At 35.7% G+C, this 24,687-nt stretch overlaps 1 protein-coding gene across 1 annotated transcript; it reads right to left on the bottom strand.

The window, feature by feature from the left end:
- Window positions 1-3,638: 3,638 nt before the first annotated feature.
- Window positions 3,639-21,166, bottom strand: ttc21b (tetratricopeptide repeat domain 21B). The gene is made up of 29 exons (XM_026217434.1): window positions 21,014-21,166; window positions 20,432-20,561; window positions 20,233-20,343; window positions 18,760-18,926; window positions 18,106-18,228; window positions 17,652-17,809; window positions 16,896-16,980; window positions 16,548-16,646; window positions 16,163-16,355; window positions 15,146-15,243; window positions 14,493-14,693; window positions 14,227-14,356; window positions 13,140-13,297; window positions 12,816-13,040; window positions 12,337-12,575; window positions 11,687-11,759; window positions 10,755-10,865; window positions 10,456-10,594; window positions 10,092-10,198; window positions 8,861-9,049; window positions 7,725-7,835; window positions 7,382-7,463; window positions 7,083-7,233; window positions 6,264-6,425; window positions 5,987-6,182; window positions 5,325-5,549; window positions 4,447-4,567; window positions 4,294-4,361; window positions 3,639-3,984 (listed from the first exon to the last, which is right to left on the bottom strand). Exons 1-29 carry the CDS (start codon window positions 21,044-21,046, stop codon window positions 3,907-3,909), a joined length of 3,963 nt encoding a protein of 1,320 aa, XP_026073219.1. The 5' UTR covers window positions 21,047-21,166; the 3' UTR covers window positions 3,639-3,906.
- Between the last annotated feature and the right edge of the window lie 3,521 nt (window positions 21,167-24,687).

Raw genomic sequence — 24,687 nt, 5'->3', positions numbered from 1 at the left:
GGTTCGTAGAAAAAAATAAACGTTGGAGGCCATTTATCGTGCGCAAAGTCCTTCCATTATGCAGTTATAGCATCATAGCTATAGGGCAAAAAGAAAACAAGGTAGTTCAATTAATTTTGGTATTATTAAGAAATTGTGTAGTGATAACGCACGACTGATTCACCTGCTGCAAGCACTGGTAAACCTCAAGCCAAGCCCACTGTGAAAACGCATGAAGCTGAAGAAAAATAATCTCTGGGATCCTAACCCCTCTTGCTCCGAGTCCTCTCTCGCGTTAAACTGGAACAGCCAGCAGTGGAGAGACTGGAAGAGCCAATATACATGGCTGTGTGTTAAGGATGGAAGCTTGGGGTGCATCACTTTGTAACGCGTTGTGTCAGGAGGGGGAAAAATATGGATAGCTCACAAAGTTATTAGGCCAGACAAAACTCACGGAGGCGACTGACATTTAACAACGACTCGTTTTATTTCTCCAATCGAACTCGGGCAATTGTCTGTTCCATGTTCCACCGTCCACAGCGTAACCAAAACAAAACAAACAAGATTAAAACAAAATGATTTCCAAACAGAGATTACCTGCAAACATGGGGGATTCGAGTCGCGCTTGTATACATTATCATACAGAGTGCATATACCGTTTTACAGGGAGCGCGCAGCTCTTAAAGGGGCCACATTTTTTTCCACTCGTTGCAACTTGTAAGGACGCAAAAAACCTTCTTCTGTCTGAAAAGGTACCTGGCACGCACTTGTCTGAGGAGTGGATTAATGATTAATGCTCAGAACCAGTCGCGAAAAATTATATATAAATACAGGGACAGCATTGCACACAAGATGGCCATTGAAGTGGCATTGACTAAGCAAAAGGCGATTCTGGCAAATAAAGTAATTGAGGTGAATTCTAAATTAACGGAGGAGACCGCAACATCATTCAAGGCTGTCTTCCTGACCTATCAATTTATGTCGATAAAGTAGGCTATAATAGGGCATATTGTAGCTGTTATGTATCTTTGTAAGTCATTATATGTCCTTTTTTGAGGCACTCGTGTCGATAAAGTATAATAGTGCATACACTTGTAGCTGTTGTAAGTCCTTATTTGAGGCATGCGCATGTGCACGACCTCCAAACCCCCCCCCCCCCCCCCTCCGAAAAAAGAGGTGGGCTCCCCCAAAGGACACGGTATAGTTCGAACACTGTCTAAATCTAAACTTTTGAATTTATTAGAATGTTTCAAAACTCGCATGGAAAAAGAACAGACTATTTGCTTTTAAGACCCCCGACCTTTTGTTTTGACTTGACCCCCATAATAATCCTATCTAAATATTTATGTCAGACAAACCTAAATCTTCCACAACCGACGGGTGCCGTCAGTGGCATCACCTATTCCCACGACTCGAGACAGATTTGCTCACGACATCAATGGGGCAATTGACTACGACAATGTTAAACCCACTTAGACGTGTATTAGCGAAATAAATGACCCCTATTAAAACAGAATGAAGATGTCGGAAACACTCACCAGATATAGTCAGTAAGAATACCAGAGAGGCTCAGATTGTTATCTGTAGGATCCTGGAGATTTAACTTCCCACTGTTTTTTTTTTTTTTGTGTTGAATCTCCTTGTAACAGAGCTTAGTGAGACAGTCGGACTCTTGCTGGAGGTTGCCATATGAACTGCTTCTTATGAAACTCAAGTTTATTATATGACATCAAAACTGATGTGCATTTATTGCACAACTTACATTCGTTACTGGATACTATAAGGCTAAAAGTTTATTCTGTAAATCTTAAAAAAATAAGTAATATTAAAATTAAATATAAATAAAACAATATAATTTAAATAAAAGTTTTTTCAATTTTATATATATATATATATATATATATATATATATATATATATATATATATATATATATATATATATATATATATATATATATATATATATATATATATATATATATATACAGTGGGGATCGAAAGTTTGGGCACCCCTTGCAGAATCTGTGAAAATATGAGTAATTTTCAAAAAATAAGAGAGATCATACTAAATGCATGTTATTTTTTATTTAGTACTGTCCAGAGTAAGATATTGTACATAAAATATTTTAACATTTATTCCACAAGACAAAAAAAATGCTGAAATTATTAAAATAACCCCACTCAAAAGTTTGGGAACCCTTGGTTCTTAGTACTGTGTTCTGTTACCTGATGATCCTCGACTGTGTTTCTGTTTTGTGATGGTTGTGCATGAGTCCCTTGTTTGTTCTGAACAGTTCAACTGAGCAGCGTTCTTCAGAAAAATCTTTAAGGTCCTGCAGATTCTTCAGTTTTCCAGCATCTTTGCATATTTGAACCCTTTCCAGCAGGGACTTTATGATTTTGAGATACACCTTTTCACACTGAGGACATTTGAGGGACTCAAACACAACTATTTAAAAAGATTCAAACATTCACTGATGCTCCAGAAGGAAACAAGATGCATTAAGAGCTGGGAGGTGAAAACTTTTGGAATTTGAAGATCAAGGTAAATTGTACTTAATTTGTGTACCGGGAAACATACAAGTATCTTCTGTTGCTTACGAAGGGCAGAACTAAATGGAAAAAAATTATATTTCAACAAAATAAGACAAATTTGGTCATCTTCATTGTGTTCAAAAGTTTTCACCCCCGGCTCTTAATGCATCTTGTTTCCTTCTGGAGCATCAGTGAATGTTTGAATCTTTTTAAATAGTTGTGTTTGAGTCCCTCAAATGTCCTCAGTGTGATAAGGTGTATCTCAAAATCATAAAGTCACTGCTGGAAAGGGTTCAAATATGTAAAGATGCTGGAAAACTGAAGAATCTGCAGGACCTTAAAGATTTTTCTGAAGAACGCTGCTCAGTTTAACTGTTCAGAACAAACAAGGGACTCATGCACAACCATCACAAAACAGAAACACAGTCGAGGATCATCAGGTAACAGAACACAGTACTAAGAACCAAGGGTTCCAAACTTTTGAGTGGGGTTATTTTAATAATTTCAGCATTTTTTTTTGTCTTGTGGAATAAATATTAAAATATTTTATGTACAATATCTTACTCAGGACAGTACTAAATAAAAAATAACATGCATTTAGTATGATCTCTCTTATTTTTTGAAAATTACTCATATTTTCACAGATTCTGCAAGGGGTGCCCAAACTTTCGATCCCCACTGTGTGTATATATATATATATATATATATATATATATATACCCACAAGACCAGTGAGACAACTAGCCCCGGTCACTTTACTAGGTCCATCACCCTTTGTCATAAATTAAAATACTATGACACTACGGAGTTTATCCTTGCATATTGCATACTGTTTAAAAAATGAGCAGATATTCCACAGCATGTTCTGTGCAGTATGAAGAAGTATTCTACCCAGAACAGAGCCAAACAGTAGTACGCTAAATTGTTTTCACATGATCCAATATTATCATCTGGAAATAAAAACAGTTGCGGTTTTAAATCAATTTTAGGCAATATTTGCCAGACTGATGAAATAAAGAGGCAGAAAGAGACACATTGGGAATGCAAGGTCAAGTACACTCTATTACGGGATTCAGTATTCTGTGGAGCGTGCATATATATTTTGCAACCTGTAGCTGGACAGTGTTTTCAAATGTTTATTTATTTCTGTGTACATAAGGAAAACTATTGCACCATTATAAGTGCTTGTTTTTAATGTTGAAAGAGCACTGCGTTTAGTCATATCAAAACACTTCTTATACTGACACTTCTCAATGCACTTTATATGAAATTACAGAGGAGATCCTGGAGATTTAGATGTCGAGAAAGAGATTGAAGTCTTTCTTGAATCTTTAATGTTGAATCTTGAAATTACAATTGAGTAACAGCACACAGCACGCCGGTCCACCTGTCATGATCTTAAAGCTGCTCTTGCTTTGTCCAAGATGTCCTTCCTGATGCGTGGATAGTTGGGATGTGCATCCAAAACCTGAAAAAGAAGAACATGAAATGAAAATTATATCATAATAAAGATGATACAAATATAAAACTACAAGGTAATTGATTTTATAAAATATAAAATATATATTTTAATTTATTGCCAAATATACAGTGTTGTTAATTTAACCTCATAAATAAATGAAGTTGAAATATCACTGAATAGATCAAAGCTAGGTCTGTCTTAAAATCTTAAAACATAGAAAAAAAAAGAATGGTATTTTGCTTCTGGAGTCTGACTTTTGGTCTCAGTACAGTATTTACTCATTTATATTCACAGCAGGATTTCTAGTGCACTCACTTTATGGCACACATCTATGGCATCCACGTGTCTCCTGGCTTTCAGGTAATTGAACGCGAGCTTGTAACCTGGTAAAAACAGCATGCTGATGTTAATGAGAGATGTGAACACACACGAGAGCAGTACAGAGCATCAGAGAGGCTTTAATCTTACCGATTGTGGGGTTGGTTTGATTGCTGTATTTCCAGGCCATTTCATAATTCAAGGCAGCATCTCTGAAGGACTGCTCCTTCTCCATGATGTATCCCATGTACTCGTACGCCTTGCAGCAGGACTGTTTTAAAACACGTTAAGACCTCAGTCTGTAAGCGTTTTGAATATTTTGATTATTCTGAAAAGTTTGCAAACAAGCTGCGATGTTTTAGGGTTGCAGCACACTTTTGATTTTCGTCCATCAAGATGCAAATAAAAAGAGAAAACTAATGTTCTGAAGATTTCATTCACCGGATCATCTTAAAAGAGCCATTTTTTTCTTGTAGTCACTAATCTCTTAAAACTTATGTTTGATAATCAAAATGACATTTACAAGTCTTTCTCCTGTGATAATTTCAATAATTTCTTCATGCATTAAAATGGCTTGAATAAAACTCTACACTCTCATTTAGTTAATGAGGATTCATTCATAACAGCGAGAGCTAATATTGCATTCATTCAGCAATATATGTTTGAACCAGAAACTGATTCCAAAGATGAGAGAGAGTGAATTATACATGTATCCGAATGATAATGCTTTTGATGTATGGATCTCTACAGCCTCAGACATGTAATTGGTAACAATTTGATATAATCAGCCCTTGGCTTGTTTACGTTATCGAACAGCTAATAATGAGTTGCTAATGTTACAAAATACTTTCTAAAAAGAAACCTTGGTATGAACAGCTTATGATATGAAAAGAGTGAGATTTTGTGATTTTTTTTAAAGCAAGCTTGCTATTCCTAGCCTCTTCAAAATCACCTACCCTATATTTAATTATACTAATCTTTTCCTATTTTTTGTGATCTATAATGTGGCTGAATGAATTCAGCATCACCTTGTTGTGTCGCAGGCATCTCTTTAGCAGCTCTCCTGCCATGTCGTATTTTCCCGACTGGATGTAGATGTCAGCCAGGAGCAGCCAGCTCTTTTCAAACTCATCCGCATCAATGATGTTCCAGTTCATCTTGGCGATGCGTTTGAGCTGGTTTCGCGCTCGAGGGGTTTGCTTCAGGATCATGTAGGCAGTGGCCATGGCCAGCAGCGCAGGAACGTGATCTTTCTGTACAGGACAATCAAGACTTTCAGGTGTAGTTGAGCAAATGTTGTCGTGAAGCATGAAAGAAGCGGATTCAACAAACTGTAATGTTTAGTGTAAGTGATACTGAAGTGGAGATTTCTGGATAAAAAAGGAATGGCTTTTAAAGAGATGTATTATAACTTAAATCTAGAGGCACAAATGGGTATTTTCGATGGTTTCTTTATACTAGCCTGCTGATTTTTTTTTTTTTTTCGGTGGGGGGTTTAAAAGAACAACAATAAAAAAAAAATAGAAATCATTGTAAACTACCTTGCTGTCACTTTTGATCAATTTAATGCATCTTTGCAAAATACCAATTCTGTATGCTGGTGTAAGTATGTCTTGAAGGTGCGATTCAGGCATATTTTAAAGCAGTGTGTGTGTATATTTAATATATCCGTCTCGTGATGTCCACACACCTCACTGTTTGCGATCTCGATGAAGACGTTGAGGGCTCTTTCCACGTTGGCTTTCTGTTTGGTGGCCAGATAGCAGTAGTTCTCCAGGATGCGCAGCTGGACGTGTCCTGCTGGGGTTTGTGGCTTCAGCTCTTTTAAGAGCTTCTCCGCTGTTCTCACGGCCAGCTGCTCCGACTCCTGCTTCTCTGTAGAGTTTCTGAACACAAACAATTCAAATGCATCATTCGTGAAAGTTCAGGATGAATCTTCGGAATAGTGTAACGGGATCAGGACGCACCCCATGTCTCCGTCCAGGTTCTCAAACACCTCTCCTCCTATAGTCTCGTTGTCAGGGTTGAGACAGATCTCAATCATGTTGTACACTGCGTTCTGGCCCCAGTCGTTGTCCTTCCTGGCTTTGTTGAAGTGACGTAACCCATCGTTAGGTTCACCAGTGTACCTTTGAGAAGCAGATCAACATTCATGTCCTTTCAGCAATCAAAAGCTAAGACTGAACCTATGCATATGACTAATCACAATCAATTCCAGAGAAATAATTCCAAAATGTTTCTGTCAGTAATACTGTGCAATATTATAACAATTTCAAGTAAATGCTTTCTATTTTAATATAATTTAAAAATATTAAAATCAACCTTCAGAAATCATTGTAATATGCTTATTTGTTGCTCAAAAAATATTTATTATTATCAATAAATAAAACAGTTACATTTTTTTAGGATTTTTTTGTTACTTTAGTTTAAAGGAACAGCATTTATTTGAAATATAAATGTTTTGTAAATGACACTTTTGATAAATGTAATGCAAATTTGCTGAATAAAAGTATTAACCCCCCTCCCCCCCTTTTTTTTTTACTTATTCTGAAACTTTCTGTTTGTGTGTGTTTGTGTGTTATATATATATATATATATATATATATTCAACAAAGTTTTCTAGTCTATGCAAAAGACTGTTGTGGTCAATAGTGTCGAATGCAGCGCTAAGATCTAATAGAGAGATACAACCACGATCAGATGATAAGAGCGGGTCATTTGTAACTCTAAGGAGAGCAGTCTCAGTGCTATGATGTGGTCTAATTCCCTGATTAAGGGAAACTTACCACAGGTAGAGCCCTTTGCAGTAGTTGTATCCAGGCTCAAACTTGGCCCTCGATGAGTGTTTCTCTGCCATCTCCAGGAATCTTGGAACCTCCTCCAGTTTGCCGGCTCTGCGCAGCAGATCAATGAGGCGGGACAGAGTCGGGTAGTTGTCTACAGGAAGAGATTAAATGAGTTCATTACAGCTTCCTGGTTGCTTCGGTTTCCCCTGTGGGGAAATACAAGTATCTGGAAGGAAAGCTGAAGGGGCTGCAGCAACAACGGCGTGACCATTTGAAAGGTCAGGAGATGAACCACACACCTGGTTTCCTCTCCAAGAGCTGCTGGAAGTGAAATACAGCCTGCTCATAGTCCTGCTTGCGGAACATAAGGTCTGCCATCATCTAACAACAAACACAGAGACGGTTACCAAATCTCTGCCTAGCAAAGTTGTAAAGATGTGGGAGAATATGTAAGTTCTAGTGTTAAAATAATGTAACATAGTTGACTAAAAATCAGTTTCTATGGAGAAAATGAATGAGAACTTTCATTCTAAAACGTTTGCACTCTACACACTCAAGATGTTTTTTCCACCTCCAGATTCGTCTGATTGGTACATTGCTGTGAGGTTATAAGAGAGGAGTATCTGATAAAGGGAAACTGACCAGTGTAGCCGACTCGTTGACCGGATCGTTCTTCAGAATGGCACTGCACTGCTGCTGACAGGCTTCGACATCATCCAGAGTCAGATACAGCTGAGCCAGTTCCAACATCACCTGATTAAACACACAAACACACACATTTAACCTGCACAGCTGTTCACAGGGGACACTGTGCTGCTTTAGAAAAGAATCATTATAATCTGTTTAAAAGTTTCATATGTTTATTTGCATGCATTTTTACTTGAATGCATTTTAATGCTTGCATTTATAAAAAAATTATATTCAATTTAAGTAAAGAACAGAAAAAACCTATTCGCTGCAGGGAAAAAGTCCTTGAGGCTTTCTGGGAAGAAGTCTAGGCTCATACTGCTGAGATTAATTGCATACATACTAGAATTATTATACTTAGCTTTGTTGACAAATGTAAATTGTGTGTGAATTAAAAACAAATTATTATTTATATATTATATTATTTATTTATTTTCACTTTAAAGCCAATTTAATTGAAAACATTTTATTACTGAGATATTATTATATTTTTCTTAATATTTGTATATATATTTTTTTTAAAATTTTTAGTTGATTTTATTTGTTTAATAAAATAATAGTGGAATATCCGGTGATGTCCACTTCGCAGGGACGTACGGTCGAATAGAACAAACATATACATACATACATACATATATACACACACACACACACGTTTGTTTTTGTGAAAAGTGGGTTCATCCCAAAGGCGTAATGGTTTTTTACTGTATAAACTGTATATTCTATTGCCCTTCACCAACCCTACACCTAACCCTAACCCTCACAGGAAACTTTGGCATTTTTACTTTCTCAAAAAAACTCATTCTGTATGATTTATAAGCGTTTTGAAAAATGGGGACCTGGGTTATGTCCTCATAAGTCACCCTCTCCTTGTAATAACTGTGTCATACTCATTTCATTATACAGAGTTGTGTCCTGATATGACACAAAAACAAGAGCACACACACAGGCATATATATATCATTATGAATTTCCTATTTTAATATGGTCGATGGAGAGATTGATTTGTGATGGTTTGCACCACACACAAACTGACTGATGCTCCAGGCTGGACCGATCCAGCTGCAGGAGAACCCACTGGACACACTGACCTTGCTGTCACTTTCACAGTACACAAGCGCCTCTTTGTAGAACTTGACGGCTCGTTCGTAGCCGCGCTGGCTGCTGCAGTGTTTGGCGATTTCAGCGCAGATCTCTGCGGCGAGCTGCTTCTGCGCAGACACTGAGTCGGGCTGCTCCAGCTGAACACGCTTCAGCACCTTCGCCTGCACATCTCTCGCCTGTGGAGCAAGAACAAATTCACAACAATTCAAACACGTGCCCTGGGCAAAAAATTAAAGGAACACTTCACCTTGAAAATTACAATTCTGTAAGTATTTTGTCAAAGTAGTTTTATTTATATACTTGATAATACATGAAATATAACTTGGTAAATTTAGGAGGTTGTGTAAATTGGAATTGAGATGTCCTGTTGAAAGTTGTATTATTTTAGTATAAATTTTATTAAGATTTTGAATTTGCTTTCATTTTTATATTTTAAAGGGTTAGTTCACCCAAAAATGAAAATTAGGCTGTGTTTTACTCACCCCCAAGGCATCCCAGGTGTATATGACTTTCTTCTTTCAGATGAATCCAGTCGGAGTTATGTTAAAAATTGTCTTTCAAGCTGTTTAATACCAGTCAGCGGGTGTTAAAACGCTCCTATATATAATTTAATATAAAAAAAACTGTATTTGTCTGAAAGAAGAAATTCATATACACCCAGGATGCCTCGGCGGTGATTAAAACGCAGCCTTATTTTAATTTTGGGGTGAACAAACCCTTTAAGTTTAATTTTTTATTTTTAGTTAACATTCTAGTAATTTTGTGTTTTTCTGTTTCGTTTTCTATTCACATATATCTAACTAGCTTCAATTTATTTTTATTTTGATATATATATATATATATATATATATATATATATATATATATATATATATATATATATATATTATATTTGTATATTTATTTAGTTTTAGTTATTCATTAAGTTTAGAAGATATTACTTTTAGACATACAAATATTACATTTGAAATAATGTATTTATAATATAATATATTATAATAACGATTTGCTTAAATCTTTTCATCAGAATTAATCACATTTGTCCTACAACAACAACAACAACAATAATAATAGAATAAAAGAAAAATTGGTACACAAAAAAATATTTTTTGTTTTAGTTAGTTTATTTCAGCCTTATTTCAATTCCTGAAAATATTTTTTTACTCATTCACGTTAACAACAACAGCACTTTTTCCGAAAAGAAGACACTTGACTCACTCTCTGTAAGGACAGTAATGCTTCGTCATTTTTACTGACTTTGCTCTGGACTTTAGCGAGAAGCACAAGATAGCGACAGTCTTCGGTAAGAAGCGACAGCTCATTTACTGAAAAATAAAGAAAGACACAACTGATCACAATTAAAGAAAAGCACCTACTTTGTCCACTAAACAATTTTTCTTTTAAATTACATTGAGCTGAACCAGTTTCTACATATCAAATCAATCCAATATCACATTCAATCCTTTATCAAACTTTAAAAAAATTCTGTGTTTGATGACGGACAAAATCATCTTTTTAGGGGTAACTGAAGTGAGATGTTGCCATTTCACTATAACTTCATAATTTCTGAGCTGTTTCTCACCAGGATCGTGTGTGAGAGCTTCTTGCAGGACTTTTTCACAGCGTTCATACTGCCTGAGCTTCATGAGCAGGTCAGCCAAGTCATAACGCAGGAAATGTTGCTGCCCGCTCTTCAGCGCCGCTTCATAATAGTTAATTGCCTGGGAAAAGAAATATAGAGAAACTCCATTTTTAACAGAGGATGAAGAAAACACATCTGACCAAAGAAATCAGATCTACTCTAACAATCCTCCTGCATTCAAAATGAGCTTCTTGAGAACCCACACTCTTTAGGTCTGAAAGAGATATTTCTTCACTTACCTTTACATAGTTGTGGGTCTTGACAAGTGCTTTTCCAATCTTACTGGCCACAGCTCCATCTTTGGGGTTTTTCTTCAGGGCTTGTTCATACACCTCAATGGCCAGCTCTGGCTGTTAGCAGAGAACATTATTTTCATACAGAAGCACCAATGTACTGACAAAAAATAAATATATACATCTGAAAGCGAAGGAATCATCAGACATGACAGGTGCAATGTTTAGGTGAATCTTAATATATATTTTTTTACACATTTATAACAGTATTTTATATATATATATACACAGTACAGACCAAAAGTTTGCACACACCTTCTCATTCAAAGATGTTTCTTTATTTTCATGACTATGAAAATTGTAGAGTCACATGCATAATGAAGGCATCAAGGGTTATTTGAGCAAGAAGGAGAGTGATGGGGTGCTGCGCCAGATGACCTGGCCTCCACAGTCACCGGACCTGAACCCAATCCAGATGGTTTAGGGGTGAGCTGGACCGCAGACAGAAGGCAAAAGGGCCAACAAGTGCTAAGCATCTCTCGGGGAACTCCTTCAAGACTGTTGAAGACCATTTCAGGTGACTACCTCTTGAAGCTCATCAAGAGAATGCCAAGAGTGTGCAAAGCAGTAATCAAAGCAAAAGGTGGCTACTTTGAAGAACCTACAATATGACATATTTCAGTTGTTTCACACTTTTTTGTCATGTATATAATTCCACATGTGTTAATTCATAGTTTTGATGCCTTCAGTGTAAATCTAAAATTTTCAGAGTCATGAAAATAAAGAAAACTCTTTGAATGAGAAGGTGTGTTCAAACTTTTGGTCTGTACTGTATATATAAGAAAAGGGTATTCGAGATTCTAAACAAAGATCTTTGCTAACTGTGGCATTCAAACCCAAATGTAAACATCAGAATAAACAACTAGAATCTCTCCCACCTCCTGAATGTTCATGTAGGCATCGCCGAGTAACAGGAAGGTATGAGGGCTCGGCATTTTGTCCACCAAATCCCTAATGAGAACAGAATATTACAGAATATTAATATATCCCTAATGAGATATATTAATATTCTGCATGAACACGATGATTGATGATTGTTTCTTAAAGTACAGCTTCAGCACTCCATTCTGATCTCTTAAGTAACACTTTAGAAAAAGAAAAAAAAAGTTTACAATCTAATGATATTGAAAACATTTTTATTATATATATCAAAATAAAATATGCCTATATTGATGACCATTAAGATACCTTGCATGGTGACAGTTAAGCACATTTTCTCCCAAATTAAATAAAAATGCAGATTTAAAATCACCGTATTATAGTAATTAGTTCACAGTAATACAATAAAAGAAAAAAATAATATTATAGATTATTATTACATAATAATTATGTATTTATTCATGTTTTTTTATGTGTTTAAGTATTTAAGTTTATTTAAGTTGTATGTCCAATATATTGTTTTCTTTTACGGTGAAATATGACCTGACATGAAGTTATGATATTAAACATACTTGGAAAACCATTTTCTATAAGCTATAATAGATGAAGTAACTATGAGGAGCATGTTTGAGGAATGAACATGCATTACCTATAGCAGCTCACATACAGCCGTTTCTCTTTCCTGTGGTTCAGGTAGATTTCTGCCATTTTTTCTTTGGCCTGTATATAGTAGGGCTGCTCTGGTGTGATGTTTCTGAGCATGCTCAGTGCCAGCTCTGTATCTCCGCGCATGAGTGCGAGGTCTGCATTGGCGATAGTGACCCGAAGCTCCTCTGGAGTGCCCGTAAACTCATTTATGGCATCCTGCATCACTTTAGCTGCCTCATGCTGGAAGTCAAGGAAAAATGTTATCCCCAAAAACAAAGCACTAGCAAAATCTTGTTAATTTTACAACAACACATAAGACTACAACAACATGAATACACCAAACATTATTATTAAAAAGTGCAGATTTATTAAAGGAAGAGTTTGCCTAAAAATGACAATTTGCTACAATTGTATTCATCCTCAGGCCATCCAAGATGCAGATGAGTTTGTTAGAAATGTTAGAAACACTTAACCACTAACCTGTTCTCCATTGAGCCACAGAGCTTCAGCTAGCTCCAGGAACACAGATACACAGTCGGCCGAGCTGAGCTCAACTCTCTTACTCTGTCTTTTGGTCGAGGAGCCCGTTCTCTTCACAGCACACAGACTCATGGCCATCTGCAGTGTCTGAATGGCCTCCTGAAGCTGCCCCATCTTCCTCTGAGCCTGAGCTTTTATCAGGTGATACAGAGGATGCTCACGGATCTGAGCACATAAAAACCACATATTCAGTCCCATCAAATCAATACATTTCAACTGGTTTCCTTCTGCAGTTCAGTATGGCTGGCAGCGATGTTGTGTCACCTCAAAGTTGTGGCTGAGGCAGAGTTCCAGAGATTGGGAGGAGAGCTTGAAGTTGCCCTGAATGAGATGGATCTGAGCCATGAGGAGATGGGCTTCAGCATGGGCTGGGTTCTGATCCAAACAGTGCTGCAGGCTGCTCTGGGCCGCCTCGATATCTCCTGTGTGAAGAGAGAACAAACCTGACTATTTCGGTGAATTGACCAAAAAAATAAAAGGAAAAATAGGAAAAAACGGTTTGCATAAAGAAACGTAATTAAGCTTATTTTTAAGAACATTTTTGCATTCTTACATTATTATTTGCATGACAAAATTACTTTTACTTATTATTTGTTTTAAAATATTTTTATTTCCCAAAATTCACATTACTATAAAAAAAATGTTTTTATTTAAATTAACATTTAAGACTGTATAACAAATGTTGTATTAAAATATTTCGCAATTTAAACAAATTATTTTTTTGCATTACAGTAATGATTATTATTTTTTCTTTTTTCATTTTTGGGGCTTTATGATAAGGAGACTTTTGGGGGGCATTTGCTTATTTTTTATAAAATAATAAAGCCACGGTGCAAAGAACGGTTCATTTCGGTTCATTCCCTTTGATTTTGGGGTGAAATATTACCTGGAAGCAGTGTTATTACACAGTAGTTAACTAAAACTTAAACTAAAAATATATAAAAAAAACAGTGTAACTTGAAATAAAAAAGGTTAACTGAAATAAAATACAATTGAATTACATTTCTCATTTTCATTTACTTTATGCACTAAAACAACAAAAACTGAAATCAAAACTATACAGACATATTAGAAAAGACAATAACTAATAAAAATTATTAAAACACATACAAAAAAATACTAAAACTTTCTAAAATTAAAATGAAAATAGAGAAAAAAAAAACTAATTCAATATATATATATAAAACCTATAATAGTATCCCAATGATACTAAAAAACCACTGCCTGTAAGTAAGAAGTTTGAAAGATTCACCCAATTAGATCAATCCAACAATGTTGTGATGTAAAATAAATAAAAAGATGCCAATAAAATCTTCATTTTTTAGAAAATATCACTCAGACATGCACACACCTGACTGAAATCGGACTTTGGCCATTAGGAAGACGGCCTGCATCAGTCCAGGCACTACTTTGACCACGGTGTCCAGCACAGACGCGCAGTGCTGCAGCTGAGGAGCAGGAGGCTGACCAGGAGCTGGAGCCTGCAGCGAGAACAACATCAGCCAATAAACTACTCCAGTAATCTTCATCAACACACACTCAGAATCACGGCTGGACAAAACACTGTTAGGCAGCATAGAGTGTGTATTCTGCAAGGCAGCGCAAGGGAGGGAAGACCTTGGCAGGAGACAGCGCCAGGTATTCCTTGGCAATCTCAAGCAGGAAGTCGGGGTTGAGTTTCTCAAAGTACTCCACACTGAGAGGCAACCCCTGCAGGGCGGAAAAGTGTGTGTCCACCGTGTCGTTTAACAGATTGGTTGCCTCGTCTGGTGGCTGACGCTTTTTCACAGCCAACAGCGCTCGCAAATACAACAGCTCCTAACACACACAAACACACAGGTTAAGCAAACCTTAAATAGGATTCTGTTTATAATGTGCTTTAATACTAGGTCATGTATTAATTAATCTGTTCACTAATGCAGTTGAATTCCTCAGACAAAGCTAAAAAAAAAAAAAAAAAAAAAAAACTTACTATATTTTTGTTCCCTTCAAAAAAATTAAAAATAAAGTGGGAGCTGCTTCTGGCAAAGCAGATGTGCATGTTTGTTTAAGTGTGTGCTAAACCGCCCAGACGAGAATGTAAACAGGCGCTGTAATAAACCAGGTCGCTGTCGAACATGAATCAGAACGTTTCGAATACAAAAAACATTTTCTTTGTTTTTTATTTAATTCTGTGGAAATATTCTGGAAAAGTGTCTCTGTTTAACATCGTTCAAAGCTCACACTGTTTGTTTAAAGTATCATATAAAGTCATTTCAATGGATTCTCACCGCTGATTTGCCAATGGATTGCTGGATCTCTGTCAGAAACTCCAGCTGCTGTTCTGCATCCTCTATGTGGCCCTCCATGAGCTGACACCTGATGATACCTGCACAAACACAATAAACACTGATTTAGGCTCTTTTTATTCATGCATTTTAAACATTTTAAAAACACAGCTAGACATTATAGTACTTTAAGATATTTTTAATTTTGTTATGTACTTTTTTTGATCCTAGACAGTCTTCTGATGAACTTTCATGTAAAACATGTTCTTTTAAAAGAAACTTTGATTTGAATCACTCACATCAATTCCATGTTTTGAGGCACAATGCGAATGCATGACGTTGAGTGGAACTGCTTTTATGAAATTTGATAAAAGATCACATTTCAGCTATTCATATTCAATATATAGTTACAGATACTGATGATAACGAGCTTAAAAAAATATTTTTCCATATATAGTTCATTAGTGTAACTGTAGGCAGTTTACAATTGTCACTTAACACATTATATGTGGTCACATAATTTGTGACCCTGGACCACAAAAGCAGTCTTTAGTGTACATTTTTCAAAATTGAGAATTACATAAAATCTGAAAGCTGAATAAATGAGCTTATTAGGATTGGACAATATTTGGCAGAGATACTGATATTTGAAAATCTAGAATCTGAGGGGAAATATTGAGAAAATCTCCTTTAAAGTTGTCCAAGTTAAGTTTGTGGCAATACATATTACTAATCAAAAAAGAAGTTTTGATATATTTATTGTAGGAAATTTACAAAATATCTTCATGGAACATGATCTTTAATTAATATCCTAATGATTTTTGGCATAAAAGACAAATCAATAATTTTGAACCATACCATGTATTTTTGGCTATTGCTACAAATCTACCCCAGTGGTTTTGTAGTCCATGGACACATATTTGCTTTCACTGTCATTTTACATAGGTTTCAAATGTGACCCATCCATCATAATGCATTTGATAAGCATTCTTTTCTTTATGGCTTTCAAACTGCTCTCACCTATCAAAGCGGAGACGCTGCTCTCATCGAGAGTCATTGCGGTCTTGTACCATTTCATGGCCTCCTTCACTCTTCCCAGGAGAACCAGCTGGTAGCCCAACTCTGTGGCCAGTTCAGATTCACTGGAGGCCTGTGCAAACGCCCGCTCCACCATCCTGTGAGTGTGCTGGAGGACCTTCTCCGCTCTTCCGCACTGCAGAGTGATCAAATATTCACATCATCTCATCTCTCTGCAGCACCGATACGTTTATAAAACAGCAGTATGGTTTCACTTGAACATATCAGGTTTCTATATAACAGCATGTGGCAAATCCAGCTGGTTTGCAGGATTGTGATGTTCAGGTTCAAATGAATTTGAAGTTGTGTGTGCATGGATGAGTGTTACCACTCGAGTGAAGGCTAGAGACATCCTGAAGAAGAGCTCAGGATTGTTCGGTTCCTGAATGTCCAGATTACTGATCAGATTGGATAGTTGATTTACACACTAAAAAAAAGAAGAGAGAGAAAAAAAACTATTTATACACACTACCATTCAAAAGTTTGGAATCAGTACGATTTTTTAATGCTTTTAACTTCTTATTATTATCAATGACTTGCATGATATTGCATTTCTTAATTTCTTGAAGGATTCATGCAAGGTTGAAGTGCAATGAAATTAAATGCTCTACTCTTGTGACATCGCTTTCATTTGACCCCATAACAGATGAGATTTGTAGCATCCGAGTGAACACACCTCTCCAACATCTCCTTCCCTGCAGAGAGAGTGCAGCGCCAGCATCCTCAGAGCCTCCAGGTTATTCTTATCTCTCTGGAGAAGCCTGAAGTTGAGAAGATGAAAGGAATCAGGAAATTAAACCCAGAGTCGTTTGATGTATAAAACAGATGTTTTGAGACATGCATTTATGTCTTTGCATTGTTTGACATTGTTAACTGGCTTAGATAAAGCATCTACTAAATGTAAACGCAGTCCCTGCATTATACGTTTATGTTTTTATAAAAATATATGTAGGTAAATAATGTTGTGCATTACTATTTACTGTTATATTCATGCATATAAATGAAAATTATTAAATATTGTGCATAATTATGTATATTTATGATGAAAACAGTTTTAAAGTATTTTACTTGCATTAAACAACTTTTTTGGCTATAATGAATGTTTAATTGAAATTATGGTCCCTCTGATTGACAATCATCACTCTTTTAGAGCAAATACTGTACAAAAAGAAGCTTGAAAAACCACAATCCTGCTCCACCTGAGGGAGCTGGTGTTCACACAGACTCACTGAGGTCTCGTTGGGGAGCTCGTATAGGAAAAGAGAAATAATGATCCAGTTTTTCTGTACAAATCCATGGAATCACATCTAGTTTCCATTTGCACATGAATGCAGCTCACTTGTGAAAGTGTTTGGGAGCTTTTAAAGGAGTGTATTTATGTGTATAAAATCCAGAATTAATATTACTTAAACCGTTAAATAAGGTTTTTTACCTCTGAGCTGCATCTATAGTTTGTTCCCAGTCCTGTAGAGTCAACAGCAGCTTCATCTTCTTGACCAGAGCAGGTAGAAAGGACGGATAACTCACAATCACCTGGTTAATGGTCTCTAAAGCACCAGAATAATTCTGCCGAAATTCATAATAATGGACCTGGCAGAAAGACACAATCAGAGCATTAAAAAAAACTTGTTGCAATGGCACAAAATATAATAATGTAATATAATAAAATTTCTCAGGTACTTGTATTTTTTTTCAGCTGAAATTTCACTGAATCATTTATTTTCAGTTGATTCTATATGAAATTTTAAAAAGTATCATAATTTAAACAATTGCATCACCTTTAAGATGTAAACCTTTGAAAAATTTAAATAAACATTGTGCACACATCTTATAAGCGGACATTTCTGTTTGTTAAATCATTAAATGGTGATCAGAAATAAAGATACCTTTCCCATCAGAGCAAAAAGGTCACTTCTCTCCTTCAGGGCCTCGTCAAAGTATTTCCCAGATTTCTTTGCATAAGCATCCTTATTAGATCGCAGATCAATCCAGCCTTTCAGCACAATTCCCTACAGAACAATAATCCTTATAATTAATAAACAGCTAAATATGTGGAAAATCTGTTAATCGTCTGAGATACTTTTATAGCTTTTATTAATATTTTGAATTAGATTATATATTTACAGTTTTCATATTTAGTTACGTTTTAGCAATTATGTTTTAATTCAGTTCTATTTGTCTATTGTTTTTTGTTATATTAGCAAAATAAACTAAGTTAACTAAATAAATAAAAAAAAGTGTGAACTATAAAAGCCATGAAAATCGCTACATTTAAAGGAGCCATACTATACTTTTAGACCCTAATGTTCAAATAAATATTGAAATATACATATTTTTTTATCAACTGAAACATTCAGTTTAGTGTTTTATGACCACCATGAATGAACAGGCCAAATTACAGCCAAAATGTACCTTAAATTCTGAATATTTTCCCCATTCTCAGCCTTATGCTACTGATCATATAGACACAGGCAGGCTGAACAGTCATGAAAAGCTGCCTCAGCAGAAATCTACAGGGTAGATGCATTAGAAAAGTCCACCTCTTTAGAGCCACTGGAGATCTTGATCATTCTGTCCACATACTCTCTGGCTTTGTCACTGCGACCCAGAAGCCACAGCAGCAGGCCAGCGTAATACAGAGCTTTGGGACCCGCTGTCTTCCTCTCCTCCTTCACCCTTCCATCCAGCTCCTGGATCACATCACGGTCTACACACAAGACATGTTTTGTCATTATTTATTCACACTCATATCATTCCAAACCTGTATGCTAGTAAATTTTCCATGCAACACAAAGGATTTGTATAGAGACATTTAATACTGACATTAGGCCTGTCCCAATAATCAATATATACACTTATCGCGCAGTATATATATGTACATGACCTCAAAATATTTGGTGATGCAATATATCGCCCATTATGTGCACATACAAATTAATGTGACAATGTTTTGTACATTGCATGTGTCAGATCTGGTCTTGTTTAGGGATCTGTGACTTTGTGCATGTGGACACCTGACTGCTAAATGGTGATTGCATTTTTCAGCAATAGTGTGCACGCTTAACTTACAGAGAAAAGAAGTTAGATGTCTGAAATCTGTAGATGGAAAAATCATTGCATTTTTATTTTTGCCTACTTTTTACTGTGCACTTTTTGTTGGAAAATGTTCGTTTACTATTTATTTCGTTTTTTAAGGTAAATAATATTTTGATACTTAATTTCCCTGATCTAAATATATAAAAATTTAAGTTTGTTGTCATTTTGAAGTGTGTAGGCCTTCTTGCATTATATTACGTTGTAACATTATGATAAGCATAAATTGGTCTTTGAAATGACAAAAATATCACTTATTGCAATTATTTCTTGGCTAATATATCACACAACAGACACAACAGGCCTAACTGACATCACAATCATCCACACACCACAGTCCATCAGTTAAAGTCTAGTGACGTAAAAAGAGCTGCGTGTTTATAAGAAACAAATCATAAGATGTGTTTAACTTCAAACTATTGATTTTGGCAAAAATATGAGACCTCTATCCATAATAACGCCTCATCCATCTTTTCTTGTCTGAATTAGGAGAGAAATCTGCACAGATCAAGCACCGTTTAGAAGTGAAAACAGTCTAAATTGTGGATTTTGATGAGGGAGGACATAAAGAGATGGACTTTTTCACTAGAGGAGTTACTATGGACTCGTATAAAGTTAAAATGCCTTAATGATGGATTTGTTTCTTACAAACATGCAGCTTTTCACTTCACAAGACATTAACTGATGGACTGGAGTGGTGTGGATTTCTTGTGGATTATTGTGATGTTTTTATCAGCTGTTTGGACTCTCATTCTGACGGCACCCATTCACTGCAGAGGATCCACTGGTGAGCAAGTGAAGCAATGCTACATTTCTCCGAACTCATCTACATCTTGAATGGCCTGAGGGTGAATACATTTTTAGCAAAATCTCATTTTGAATTGAACTATTCCTTTAAATAAGACATGCAAAAGATCTACCAGGGTTTGGTCTTTTCTTCTGGGCATAAACCAGAGCCATGAGCACACAGAGGGAGACGTCTCTTCTCTCCTTCAGCTGCTCCAGCTCCTGAATGGCATCCAACACTTGATCTGCAACAATCAAATCACAAAGGGGCTTTAGACCATTTCTCAAGACATCAAATGAAGACAAAGAGAGAAAGTGGGGGAGTTTCCTCACCTTGCATGAGCAGCCCATAAGCGTGGAGGAATGAGAAGATCGGATCATGACTGAATTTCCCTCGAGCTTCACTGGAAAAATCTACAACATGACTGGAGTACTTTTCCTGGCAGTAGTATAAGATCACGGCCTGAAATTGGTAATAGATTCAGTAGGGTTAATTTGTTTAATTATTCAAATTGACAGGAAAACCATGTTTTTAATGACAATTGATTAGTCATATATCTTAATATATTAAAGGGGTTCTTTACCTTGTAAAACAGACTCATATTTGATACATACATTTAAATTAACATGTAAAAACTTTGCTGAAAAACCTGTTGCTGTCGCCTGATTGATAGTTTAGACTTTTTATTTTGTCTAAAGGTTTAATAAACTCTTCCATTAAAAACAAAAATATTTTTCCAACTATTATTTCATATCTCAGGCTTTACAGGTTTGCAAAATCTCAGTTTCTTTGAGGAATGTCGTTTTTCTTCCTGTTTATGTTTATGAAACATCTCACAACTACACGTATTTCCACTAAACATGTTCTATTATTATTATTATTATAGTTCCATGGGATAATTTCTCATGACTTACGAGCGCGCTCTCCTCATCATCAACCCCCGCCATAATGTCAAACACTGCAGCTCTCTAAATAACCCTGAAAATAAAATAAAAAACAGACGATTCTGCACAGCGAGAGTCTTCCTATCCTGATCTCGCCATCTTTGATAAGAAGACGAAGCGTCATAGTAACCAAACAATCTCCGCTATTTCCGTTTGGAAACCAGGAAGTGACGAGTCAGTACAAGAGTGGCGCAACTCTACTTACTTACCACTGGGTGGCGCCACGCGCTCGATTTTATTTGCAGCATAGATACGTGTGTAGAGACACATATCTACAACAAATATGTCTATGAAGCTATATACGATTGGTCATGTGACGTTTATACATCCAAGATGTAATTTATGAATAAAATATTTTATAAAAAAGAACCAAATCGAATCTACATTTTCCATATAGAAAAAAATTCATTGTCAGACTGTATAAATATATACATTTTTATTATATTTTTTATTCTGTATATTGGTTATTTTATTTATTTATTTATTTATTTATTTATTTATTTATTTATTTATTTATTTATTTATTTATTTATATATTGTGTGTGTGTGTGTGTGTGTGTGTGTGTGTGTGTGTGTGTGTGTCGTCTGTAATGAGCACTAGATGGCGCCGCACTCCGTAATCTTTTGTCAGACAGGCGTGGAGTTTGGAATAACGAATGCAGCTTAAATGGTGCAAAGCAGCTTGTTATCAATAGATTACCACAGAAGCAAATATCTGTTTTATTTGTTATTGTTCAAAAATATGTTTGCATTTTTAAAAATATATGGTTATAATTAAACTTCCCTGTATCATTGGAGTCTGAATCATAACTACTTTAATGTATATACATTTAATTCAACTTCAAAATGCTCTTATGGTAGCTGGATTTCGGTAAATCTGCTGCTGTACCCTATGTCTTAAGACTGTATTTTAATAATGAGATTCTTTTTATATAAACAACATGAAGAAACAGCAGGGTTTAAATAAAATGAACAATTTAAAGACGGTCATTCAGTCAGTTTTCCTGTTTGTATGCATCATAGTAGTTGTACAGTTCCAGTTTTATACATAGCCTGATCTTTTCAAGGTGTTTGCAAGGCTTTGAACTTATTCCCAGTTTTCTGAAATAAGTCTACCTTTCACCTAGTGACATCACTCCTTCACAGAGGTGATGGTTGACTTTGGCTCTCTTCCCTTTTGCATTGATCTGCATGTAATAGTGAGGTTGGGCTGTTTTGAATAGATGCAAACTGTGCTGATGTGCTGTGGTCGCTTCAGTCTCTGAATCTCAGCTGAATGCGTGTCATCACATGACTGAACTATGGTCAGAGCTGAAGTGTGTGGGACACAGATTGCTGGTCTCTGCGTCTTTCAAAACCCATTCATCTGTCCACTGAGCTGGGTTTTCTCAACTGGTTTTGCTTCAGGATTCAGTAACAAAACTGTTACTAGAACATAAAATTAACGTATTTACTGAAGATGTATGAACATTACCACAAAATATGTGTTTCTAAATGTCTCTTGAATTTAATGTCATGCTATATATTTATTTATATATAAACAGATAAATAGATTTTGTCCAAAAGTATTTATTTATTTGTGTATACTGTATGTGTGTATGTCTCTTTTGCTCACCAGGGCTGAGCAAATTTGGGTAAACAAATATAGTAAAAACAGTAATTTTGTGAAATATTATTACAATTTCAAATAAGTGTTTTCTATTTGAATAAATGTTAAAATGTAATTTATTCATGTGATGCAAAGCTGTATTTTCAGCATCATTACTCCAGTCTCCATTGTCACATGATCCTTCAGAAATCATACTAACATGCTGATTTGTAGCTTAAGGGACATCTTACCGAATCACAATCAGAAAGATGTTTATTGCCGAGTATGCTTGCGCATACAAGGAATTTGTTTTAGTGACATAAGTTTCCAGTACACAGAGACAACAACACACGGACAAAAAAATAATAAAAATAAATAAAATTGGCAAATAAATAAGTGTATAAATTACTGTTGTCAAGTAGTTATGCTGCTAAGTATTTTTTATAAAACTGTGATGAAATACTTTGATGAAAAGTACAGAATAACAACTTTTATTTGAAATAGAAATCTTCGCATTATCTAAACTGTCACTTTTGAATAATTTAATGCATATTTGCTGAATGTTCAAAACTTGTGAATAGTATATGATATGTATTTCTTTAAATACCCCAATGCACAATACAGATATATAGATACACACAGGTTTGTCAGGTTATTTATAGTTTTTTTGTATTTCATAACTCCCAATACGAGGCATGGAAATGGAAATGTGCTTTCATCCTCATCAGCCTTAATGAGAGACTCAGGGTTACACAACACAGTTTGAGCTCAATGATGGCAGAAATTAGCCCTGGGTTTTTCCTGGACCCGGCCTAAACACACAGGGCCGTGTGTCCTGTCCCGAAGGGGGCATTTCCCCGGCCTGTCCGTCCGATACAGTTCCACACACACACTGACAGATAATCATTAGCAGCAGCAGAAGTCATCAAAGCAGAAGCCGTCTGCTCATGTGTGAATGTGCAGGCTCAGTTATGAGTGACTTTGAGTAGCTTTGTCTTTTGGATGATCGAGAAACGCACTGGATTCTGTGCACATAAAGGAACAGGAAATTCTCAATAATGGAGCACTTAACAGGGAACATAACAATAATGATAATGTATTAAAAATCGTTCTCATTCACCAAGAGTAGAGAAGTTCACATCACAACAATCCATCCTTCCGGTGTCATTATTTCACTTGTACAAAAACTAGCGCTGTCATTGGATTAATGGTGATTAATTGCATCCAAAATAAAAGGTTTTTTTGCATAATATGTGTGTGTGCTGTGTATATTTATTATGCATTTATAAAGACACATGCATACAGTATATATTTAGAAAATATTTACATTTATATTCAAATAATTTCTATTATATATATATATATATATATATATATATATATATATATATATATATATATATATATATATATATATACAGTATATATATATATATATACAACAAATATTTGTATTAAATATACATAGCCTGAAGGTGAATACATTTTCAGAAAAAATTACATTTTTGTGTCAACTGATCCATAAAAATAGGATGGATTGGATGGAAACCCAATGAGAAGGTTTGCTGCTGGCGAAGATGTTGCGCTTTCATGACCTCTGTGTCTAAAGCACTTAAACACGTTTAGCCCAATATACACACTTACTCAGACAGCCCAGGCTCTGATCGATAGCACAGTGAGTGCTCCTACACATTCACACAAGCTCCTTAAAGGACATTCTCAAACTTTATTGTAAGTCTGCTGCTTAGAGGCTACTCTTGGCTCCATTGGATGTGTCTTACTGCATTGTGGTTTTCCTGTGGTTATCCTCATCAATCCATCTGGTGACCTCCAGAGGACACATTGTGAGGGCAAACACTGTCAATCAGTAAGTGACAGTCAGTAAATGGATATTTAAATGGATCAATATTTAAATAAATGATTGAATATGAGCGTGCATCAGTCATTGAGCACTTAATGAAAAGTAACATTGCAAACTGTGATCTTTGTTGCTGTACTTGGATTTGTCTGTCTGCAAGAGCCATGCGTGCACTGGACTTTTGAGTAAGTTTAGGTT

Source organism: Carassius auratus, chromosome 34 (assembly GCF_003368295.1).
Source record: "Carassius auratus strain Wakin chromosome 34, ASM336829v1, whole genome shotgun sequence".
In the NCBI taxonomy this organism is placed as follows: domain Eukaryota; kingdom Metazoa; phylum Chordata; class Actinopteri; order Cypriniformes; family Cyprinidae; genus Carassius; species Carassius auratus.
The sequence above is the reverse complement of the archived record's forward strand: the minus strand, read 5'-3'. Positions and strand labels throughout refer to the sequence as shown.

Excerpts from the sequence above, each read along its gene's own strand:
- ttc21b (XM_026217434.1), bottom strand. The coding sequence starts at position 21,046 with ATGGCGGGGGTTGATGATGAGGAGAGCGCGCTC. Across the intron at positions 18,229-18,759 it reads TCTCCAGTGGCTCTAAAGAG|GGAATTGTGCTGAAAGGCTG; the intron begins GTGGACTTTTCT and ends ATTGTTCTGTAG. Across the intron at positions 13,041-13,139 it reads GCCTCAGCCACAACTTTGAG|ATCCGTGAGCATCCTCTGTA; the intron begins GTGACACAACAT and ends TTATGTGCTCAG.